The sequence below is a fragment of the Gekko japonicus genome, unplaced genomic scaffold, assembly GCF_001447785.1.
Source record: "Gekko japonicus isolate JY-2015 unplaced genomic scaffold, Gekko_japonicus_V1.1 scaffold372, whole genome shotgun sequence".
NCBI lineage: Eukaryota > Metazoa > Chordata > Lepidosauria > Squamata > Gekkonidae > Gekko > Gekko japonicus.
The window spans coordinates 1,071,195-1,081,633 of NW_015175367.1; the positions used below are offsets into that span (position 1 = coordinate 1,071,195).

At 42.5% G+C, this 10,439-nt stretch overlaps 1 protein-coding gene across 1 annotated transcript in view; it reads left to right on the plus strand.

The window, feature by feature from the left end:
- The window catches only part of LOC107122379 (carbonic anhydrase 3-like), a 30,325-nt gene that overhangs the window by 16,846 nt on the left and 3,040 nt on the right, over positions 1 to 10,439 (plus strand). The window contains exons 3-5 of the mRNA XM_015425471.1: positions 2,826 to 2,944; positions 5,204 to 5,296; positions 7,922 to 7,987. Coding sequence (XP_015280957.1) covers positions 2,826 to 2,944; positions 5,204 to 5,296; positions 7,922 to 7,987 — 278 coding nt within the window. The remainder of the gene's footprint in view (positions 1 to 2,825; positions 2,945 to 5,203; positions 5,297 to 7,921; positions 7,988 to 10,439) is intronic.

Below are 10,439 nucleotides of genomic sequence, written 5' to 3' on the forward strand. Positions count from 1 at the left end.
GGAAAGAGAAACTGAGTGGAAAGGAAGATGGCCTGGTAGAACACCATCACATTGGAGCTTTTTCACAGACACAATGGAGCTTTTTCACAGACACAATGGAGAAAAGGGGAGGAGCAGGGGACAGCTGTGAGTGGCATAGGCATGGGGATGTATGGATGCCATTACTGCTCACCCCCACATTGCATGCTGCTGCTGGTGCCATGGTCAGGTTACATTTTCATGCCCCCCCCCCCGTGGAAGCAGCCTTCTTTTGCTCTGTTCTTAGGAGGAGGAGGAGAAGGAGAAGGAGAAGGAGACACCCAAAGGTGTCTCAGAGCGGCTGACAAACTCCTTTCCCTTCCCCTCCCCACAACAGACACCCTGTGAGGTAGGCGGGGCTCAGAGAGCTCTTGACAGAAACTGTTCTTTTTCAAGGACAGCTCTTATCAGAACTACGGCTTGCCCAAGGCCATCCAGCAAGTGGAGGAGTGGGGAATCAAACCCGGTTCTCCCAGATTAGAGTCTGCGCACTTAACCACTACACCAAATTTAGGGTAGGAAACACTGGGTTGGGAAATTCCTGGAGATACCCCGGGGGGGGTGGAGTTGGGGAGGGCAGGGTTTGGAGAGGGAAGGGACCTCAAGGAGGTGTAATGCTATACTCTCCAAAGCAGCCTTTTTCTCTAGGGAAACTGATTGCTGTCATCTGGAGAGCCCTTATAATTGTGGGAGATCTCCAGGCCCCAGCTTGAGGATGACAGCCTTAGATGCAAGATGCTCATGTCCTGGAATGCTGGGACTTCTTCTTTTTTAAAATAGATCTGTTTATTGGGTTTTCAATATGCCGCAGATACACCACATACAACCTAAAGAACAATATCGATACAGATATATCCTAAGAGATATTGTCAGTATACCATAACACACATTAAATTCTTAGGGACAGAAACTAAAGACACAAATCAGCACTTTATGTACGCCTTTCTAAAACAGCTATCATAATATGTTTTAACTTGCTTTTTATACTATTTAATTTACCCATTCTCTATGGACTTTACAGTCTCTAAGTAAGGTTCTCACAATTTCCACTTGATAGTTATAAGATTACACTAACATTTCTTAGTTACCATCTTTTAAGCTTTAAACTACTAATTATTAATAACAAACATTAACATTAAGTTATGTTCCCTATTCCATTTGCCAAGATACCTTATACCCACCATACATAAATAACTAAATAATTAAACATATAGACATATAAACAAAATCATCAATATTAGGGTACACCAGAATCCATTCATTTTTCCAATATAACCAAAAATCTTCAAAATCAATCGAACTAGATTTCTATAGCCCAAATTTAACCCCATGAATCCACGTAGCTTTTTTCTTTACCTATGTGGGGTCTTATTCCTGAGCTTTCTCTTCTATTATTCCACCTAATTATGTTCTTGGTTATCTTTTCAATCTTACTTTTCCACACACCTTGTCTTGGTCTCTCTTTTTCTTTTTATTTCTCCCTTCCTTATCAAACATATTTTGTCTCTCCTTTTTTTTTGTTCTGTCTCTAAATAAGACAATCCCCTCCTCTTCGTTTTTACTTCTATTAATGGCGCGGGTTGGGTATTAACAAACAGCTCTTTACAGCCGCAAGCCTGTTGTTCCACAACTTCCCGCCCATCCTGCACCATTTTCTCTTCACTTCTCTCCTCATCTTCCTTGGCCCGTTGTATCACTTGTGAGTTTCCAAGCACGTTTGCGCAAGCTTGTTTAATACCTTTTTGTATTTCGTCCCTCAATACCTTCAAGAATTGCTCCAGTGTAAGTTCCCCTACTAATGTATCATCATCAAAATCCTCCTCCTCAACACAGCTGGAGATGCCATTTTAAGGATATAATTACTTCCACTTTAAATATGTACACTTTCAATAATCATCTAATAATTTAAGCACAAATGTGAGTCCCTAACAACAAAGTTCTTTAACCCGAGAGAGAGAAAAAGAACATCCACTATGTTTCCTTCTCCCGTTCCTTCTCTGGCCGCTAATCACCTCCATCTTGGGCTTGAAAAGCATTGTCTCAACCATTATAATTTAGAAATAAGCGTACTCACAAAGTTATTTACAGATTCCTCTTCTTCTGCATTTTGTTACTGTATCCCATATTGTAAAAAATATTTAAATCCAGAAAAGATTTAAAAACGGATGGTCGCAGTTTGTGTAGAGCATGAGTTCATGCTCTACTCCATGAAACGCTCCCGCTTCGGGGTAGAAGCGGTCATTCCCCCGTGTTGCCAAGAGCGGGAGGGGCCGCAACAGAGCCCCCTGCACTAAACCTCTCTCCAGGAGGTCCAGCGAAGTCCCCCGGTCGTCCCAGGGGCTCAAAAAAAAAAGTGTTAAAGGATCGAGCATTCTCGGAGTGACTGAGAAACCGCCCATCGCCGCGCCATACCTACTTCCGGTCGAATGCTGGGACTTCTTACCTCCCTTTGTAATAACTCCCCCCCCATTCCTGTATGTTGACTGGAAATAGCATGTTATACATCTGATGAAGAGAACGTTGGCTCACAAAAACTCAGGCCACCATAAATTTGTCTTGGTTTAAATTATCAGGATGATGAACTGTGATGGGGGGGGGGCAATTATTGAAGGGAAAGAACAACGATAATTTCTGCTCATTGGAGAAGTAGGTAGAATAACAGTGTTATGGATACTTTCTTTGGAAAAGTGAGAAGTCACATCCAAGAAGAGAAAATGCCCTCACTTAAATTAGCTGTTTTTGCAACAGACTTGTACTGTTGCCCTGGCTGTGGAAAGTTTTCTATTAATGGAAGCTGTTTATTGCAGTATTGAGGGGTGGACCACTCCCAGGAATTTACAGGCTGCGTCAGCTCAACATCCACTGGGGTTCTACAGATGACAAAGGCTCTGAGCATGTTGTGGATGCAACAAGGTATGCAGGAGAGGTGAGTGTTTGCATGGGAAATAATGTGGCATGCCTCCCTGTCACTCCCACCCCATCCAAGTGGAAAAAACCAGGCTCTGATTCCATGTCCGCTCTCAGTTCTGAAACAGTTTAAAGCAGATTAGTAACATCATAAACTAGGTCCATTGGCTGTCAAGTGATTAAATATCGGTATCCTATCCAAGGACAAGGTCCTAGCAGTTTTTTCCCCATGAGAACACTGTTCCATGGTGGCTCTGTACCATTTGCTTGCTGGAAAAGGGAGACTGGTTTTTCTCCACACAGCAATGGACAAGATCACAGATCCCGAATCTTATAAGTGCTCCTTCATAAGCAATTCTGAATTTGTGTCTGAATTGCACTGTGTTGTTTTCCTCATGCACTGGTATCTTCTTGTGGCTACAAATGAAGTAAACAAATAAATATTCTCTGCATCTTTGCAACCCCCTCCCCAAACATAGGAGTGAAGTCTCTGGCCTGTGATGTAAAGCATAAAGACTGTGGGCACAATATTCTTGCTAATGTTTGTAGTATGTAATGAAGAACATTTAGTCAAAAGTTTTATTACCTGTTTTAATAAAGTGTTGGATTCTCCCATGACAAAACTAGGGGCCTAATCAGAAATGCCACAAGCTGCACCAGGAACTTTTGGGAGTCATAGTGGGTACAAGCTAGGGATGCCAGAACCCTGGTGTGGGCGGGAGTCCCCTGCTGCCAGGCCCGACCTCTCTGCCAAGGATCAGCTGGCCAGCGTGGGAGGGAATTACCCCCCAAACGAGGGAGGAGCATCTGACATTACAGCAACATGCCTACATGACTTCAGTGTGACCCAGAAGTGACATAGGCATTTAGGGGATGTTGGGGCTAAGCTCTGGTTTTTGGGAAAAAACAATATGGTAGAAGCTAATTCTACCAAAGAGTTTTTGCCCAAAAACAAGAGCATTGCCCAGATGTCCCTGGAATCTTTGGGGTCACATTGGAAGTCATATGGACACCTCAGTGAAATGTGTGAAGAAACTCCCAGCTCCCAGTAAGCTCACCCCCTGCCAGCTGCCCAGATGGACCTGGCAACCCTAGTACAAGCACATTTTTATAGTTATTATTACCCTGTCAGTTGTTCATTTTGGGAGTCATAGGTTTTTTGTCCAGACAGTACAGAGCAGCAGTTTACATGGGAATATAGGAGTTACCTGTTGATGTATTAATCCTGAACTGTCAAACCCTGTGTAGGTGAACTGATGAAGTACTTCCTCTATGAAGGCAGCTGATTTAGGATTTGAAACAAACTTCAAATGTGTGCAAGGATACAGGATAGAATTTGGGAAATTTAAATGCTATGCTACGTAGGCAACTCCTTTAAAAAATGTAAAGATTACCCAGCCCTTTCAGAGACCAGGGGAAGTACAGTAAGAAGGCAAAGAGATCTGTAATAATATTAAATTCAAAAGCTGTGTTCACAAGTTACGGAGAATGTGTATACACTTGATTTTCCTTTGTATGTGCATCGAGTCATTCTCATGTTACAGTCAGCACATGTACAGGTAAACGTGTGAGACTATCAAGGTACCGATCACCAGTTTCATTCATGAAGTGAACATGTATGCAAGTACAGGCAGTATGTATGTCCGTTCACTGTAACATGTGCATAGGGCTCTAGTTACATGTTCAAAACATTTAACCCCTGTCAACAATCTAGCTGCTGCACTCTGCACCAACTGTAGCTTCTGTGTTGTCTTCCAGGGCAGTCACACATTTCAGTAGTCTAGTCTAGAGGATACTGGGTCATGTCAGGGATACTGTAGGCTGATCCTGCATTGAGCAGGGGGTTTATTTATTTATTATATTTATACCCTGCCCTCCCAGCCATGGCCGGGTTGGACTAGATGGCCTCAATGGCCCTTTCCAACTTTGTGATTCTATGATTCTGTGGGTTAGCATGACTATATTGGCTGAGTTAAAAAATAGACTACCACTTCCATGCCGTATGAAGCTGGCAAAAAGCTGGCAAAAGGCCCTTTTTGCCAGTTGGTTTATCTGCTTTTCCAGCATAAGGGCTGGAGCAAACAAAACTCTGTCATGAAGCCACATTCTTCTGGGATTGCACCAATGACTGCAAGGATCACTTTGTTTGGGGAAACAGGCATGGGAACAAAAATAGTCCTATGTATTTCCCTAAAAAGCCACTGTCAAGATTGTGGATCAGAGTTCTGCTGCCATATTACTCCATGGTGGCATTTATAATCTTTTCTTTTATTCCCAGATTCATGTGGTGCATTGGTATTCAAAGTACAGTAATTATGGAGATGCTGTGAGAAAACCGGATGGCGTGGCGATTTTGGCCATTCTTATACAAGTAAGTCCTAAACTATTCTTTCTTCCACATATTATACTTAGTTGTATTTCCATTCAGATCTGCCATAACATCCAGTACTACATTACATTATGTTGTGTCACTGTAAAGTGAGCAGTGACTCACAAAAGCTCATACCCTGCCACATATTTTGTTCGCCTTTAAGGTGCTATTGGACTCTTGCTCTTTTCTGCTGTAGAAAAGCGTTAGAGAAGTGTAATCAAAATGTGATTGTACTGTATCTACAGTGCAGTAAAACACAACACACACTTACAGATGCCGATCTGTCAAAGAAATCTCAGTGTTGTCTCACATCCTACCCAAACACCACTCCTATTGCCAAGGAATAGTTTATTATAGAGATCTTGTAAAAATAAACTACCTTGAGTCCTGAGATGCTCAGGAGAAAGGCAAGCATATAAATATTTTTTAAATAGTTCAGTTCTTTAGAAAAGTAATGAGTTGATTTCTGGAAGAATCACATGAAGTTGTTTTCTACTGAGTCAGACCATCAATCTATCAGTCAGTATGGTCTGACTTGGCGGAGGCTCTCCAGGGTCTCAGGTGGAGGTCTTTCCCATCAGTGTTTCCAAACCTCTGCCTAATGGCTGCCCTGCCCTTTCCATTGCTCTCTTTGTATTTTGGAAAACAGGATCTGACCCTGGCAACAGTATCTTCCATGTCATACACTAGTTAGTATTTTTTCTTCACTGCATATATGTGTTGATCAAGTAAAACATGTCCTGATGTGTCCAAGAACAAGTTTCTTAGAGTCATAGGGGGATTAGAGGGAGTAATGGAGAAGGAGAGGGCAGTCAAAGGCTGAAAGAAAACCTCCATATGCAAAGGACATGTTATGTGGGAATGCCAGCTGTTTGGGGTTCATAGTGGGGCCCCCTAAACAGGGTGCCACCAGCTGTCCTCAATTATTTCCAATGGAGGGAGAAAAAAAGCCACCTCCAAGCTGCTTCCAGGGGAAAAGCCATACCCAAACAGCAATCACTGATCAAATGTCTCCTATGGAAGAATCAACAACAAGGCCAACAGAACCTTTGCAGAACCCAGTAATCCCAGTAGAACCATAAGCCAATGTGCCAAGCCAAACAGAACTAAAATCAAATCAGAGAATCCCTGCTGTGGAAACTCAAGGTGGGGGCACTTGGCAAGCCCAACAGAACCAATGCCAATTTGTAGAAGCCCAGCAGACCCTCATGCTACTGTGGCAGTGTAAGTCCAAGAGAACCAAAGTCAAACCAAAGAATATCTGCAGTGAAAACGCAAGGAGGGTGTGTGTGTGGGGGGTCACTTTTGCAAACCCAACAGAACAAATAGCAATTTGCAGAAGCCCAGTAGAACCCAGTGCCACTGTAGCAGAAGTAATGTCATACCAGATAATCTCTACACTAGAAACTGAAGGTGGGGACACTTTTGCAAGTACCAGCAGAACCAATAGCAATGTACAGAAGATGGTTGTCAAGATCATTCCTGTTTAGTTTAATGAGGCTTACATATTGTGAACTTTAGGTGAACATTTCCCTCTTTTAAACAATTTAATTATTATCTGAATTTTATGGGGTTTTGAGGTGTGTTTAATATTATTTCTTTCCCCCAAAATGTAGATGGGCTGTACTCGGTTGTATATAGCAAAGTCCACTGAAATTGTTGGGATATATGGCTGTTACAGATATAAGTAATTTCGTACACTGACATCACACACACACACGTTACAAAAGGAATGTTGGACTTCATGTGAATTGCAGCTCCTCCAGTCTGCTCCTGATGTCTTTAAACCAGGGAAATAACTAGTTTTCATATCATTTAGTGGTTGGAACCTGCCTCTCTTAGTCATGTCACAAATCTGTCCTGGATACTCTATTAGATTGCCTTCCTTCTGCTGAAAAGAATTAGCATTCATGTTCAATTTAATATGTAGTTCTAGTATTGTGTGGTGGGTAGAGTGCTGGACTATGATCTGGGTGACCCTTGGGCCCTTCACACTCTCAAGCCTAGCCAAGCTCACAGGGTTGTTGTGAGGATAAGATTTAGGAGAGAAGAATAATGATGTGAGCTGCTCTGGGTCCCTGTTGGGGAAAAGGCAGGGTATAAGTAAATTGAGTTGTTTTCTTTAGCCACTTCAAATGGCAGAAGTATGAAAAACAGATCATAAGTAGTTTAATGGCAGAATGAGCTGGCCCAGTTTGTGGTATACTGTTGTCCACTCCCCCACCCAGACACCCTATGGTCCCAACCAGAATTGGGCCCTCACAGCCCAATTATGAGCAGCTGCCACTGGGGTCTGGTAGCTGGTATATGGTTTCTAGTTTCCAAGCAGAATACATGAGAAATGTCATGTCTAGTAGTTACTGTATTCACGTTAACTGTAACACCATTAAATGACAGCAAATCAAGTGAAATGAACAATTAAGCAAACCTACATAGTTTTCATTGATTTTTTAAAAGCCAATAGACTTTTTATTGTTGTTTTTTCAGCACAAGATGTTCTTCAGGTGTTAACTAATTAAACTGACAGATGGGATGGCTAACGATCAATTTGTATGTTGTCTTCCTTTATAACTTGGAGAAAAATCAGCTTCAACAGCTATTCATTTTGTGATTTCCACATTACAGGTAGAGAAAACTCCCAAGCCAGAAATGAAGAGAATTCTTGAAGAAATGAGTAATATTAAGGCAAAGGTAACTAGGAAGATTTTATATCTGGTTTCTCAGTGATGAAATGGATAATATGTTCCCATTATACACCAAGATCATGAGTGGCATTTTAATATTCCTAGCAGGCAAGATGGTAAGTAAGACCTATGGACGGATAAGAAAGATGCTCAGGGACACTTAGTAAGGTCAGATCTCTGTAGAAGAACAGTTGACCGGCCCCAATAGCTTCTTTTTCTTTCTGAAGGGTGGAGAACATAGTGAAGGCCAATGAGAATAAGGCTCATCTGAGGTTAGATTTGGTTCAACACAGGGCTTTTTTGTAGAAAAAGCACAGCAGGAACTCATTAGCATAATAGGCCACACCCAACAGCAGGGACTCATTAGCCTCATTGCCATATAGGTCACACCCTGAAAGCACATCTCATTAGCATATTAGGCCACACCCCCATGTTACCAGAAGTGTGGTCACCCAGCCTCACCACCTTTTGCTTCTTATTCTATTTACTTTGTTTATTGTCAAAACCCAGGGCTTTTTTTGTAGCAAGAATTTCTTTGCATGTTAGGCCACACACCCCTAATGTAGCCAATCCTAATGAGTTTCTGCTGTTGGGTGTGGCCTATTATGCTAATTAGTTCCTGCTGGGCGTGGCCAACACGGGAGCCAGCCGGAACTCCGTTCCTGTGCGTTCCTGCCCAAAAATAGTCCTGGTTCAACAAATGAGTACAAATGTATAATTTCCAAAAATGCTGAAGCCATGGTAAATGCTGTCTTTAAAAGCATGTCACTTAGTCAAAGAAAGTTCCTAGGAGTTTTTGTAGCACTCCCCACATTTCTCAAAAAATTTTTGTTGTTGTTGAGAAAGTCCTTAAAGTAGGAAAGGGTTAAAAAAATCCCCATTTTTCAGGGCTAACATCTGTCCCCTGGCCTCGTTAAGTCACAGTTGACTTATGGTGACCCCTTGGGGTTTTCAAGGCAAGCAGAGGTGGTTTGCCATTGTCTGTCTTTGCGTAGCAACCCTGGACTTCCTTGGTGGTCTCCCATCCAAGTACTGACCAGGGCCAACCCTACTTAGCTTCATGAGCTCTGATGAGATTGGGCTAGCCTGGACTATCCAGGTCAGGGCTCAATATCTGTAGAAATCATTTTTCGCCCAATTCAGTTGGAGCTAAAGACTCAGATCGATGAGAAATACTCCTCAGGACCTCATGTGGAACTCACAGGACCATAATTAAAGTGAAATTGGCCCACTTGCTGAACATGTTGATGTTACAGAGTATGTGTTCAAAACACAGAAACTCTGTCCAGAAGATGACAATAACACTGCTATGTTCAAAGATATGGGGAGTTTGAAAGAAGCCTGCTAGAGCTAGCAAATGAGACAGTTTTCAGTTCTTTTGCTGTGTAGAGGCACTACTAGAGATGACATGGGGAAAATACACAGTCATTATGCACTTGCTGTGGAAGATTCAAATATCTTTCCTAAAAGTTCACCTTTGTTTATTATTTTGAGGGATTTAGGTAACTTGTTTACACTGTAATGAAACTGTTATTTTTCCTATCATTAATCGCAATGTTGTTACTGGGAAAATGTAATCTTCCCTTGCATTCAGTGTAATCTGTGGACTGAATTGTACAGTTACTGTAGATAAATTTTGAACTGTCATGTCCAGGGTGGCTTAGCATGTGCCATTTCTTGTGGAACAGAAGATTTCTGGCCCTGTTGTGGGAAGAAAGCTGACAGTGGTATGCTCTGGGGGAGGCTATGGCTAAGAGCTCACTGCTTTGCATGCAGCAAGTCTCAGATTTAGTCCCTGGCATCTTCCGGCCACAGATTTCCAGGCAGCACCTGTTGGGAAAGACTCTGCCCAAGACCCTGGAGATCTACTGCCACTTAAACTAGAGCAAATGGTAGTCTGATTTTGCATCAAGCTACTTCATATGTTTGTATATGAATAGTGGCCATTGCATCACAAGTGATGAGTGACACAGTTTTCCTTCATTTGTATATACTTTTGTTATTAAATATTGCATATACTGTAGCTCAGGTTCATGCATTCTCAAGAACCTACAGTGTGATAAAGTACTGGCCATTATGTCCTATTATCTACTTAAACTATGGCTAGGGCTCACCCTTATTGAGTTAGGTCATGGGTGCTGTACAGATCACTAAAGGGAAACACTTTAGACGGTCATAACAGAGAAAGTGGAAGTTGGGGTTGGTCTAACTGGTAATGGGTGTGAAATATAGGATAGGCTGCTGACAAGCAAATCTCTGCAGGATCTGAACAGGAGACAAGAAGAGAGGGGAGTAGGGTTGCCAAATCCTTTTAACTCACCAGCGGGGGAGGCTCCGTCCCAGCCGGGAGTTTGCCGTTTGTCCTTGTGCGCGCCCAAAGCGCGCGTGTGCCGCCGCGACGTCACCGGAAGTGACGTCAGACGTCGCTGACGTTGGGGGCGTGGCTGAGCTCGTCGTTT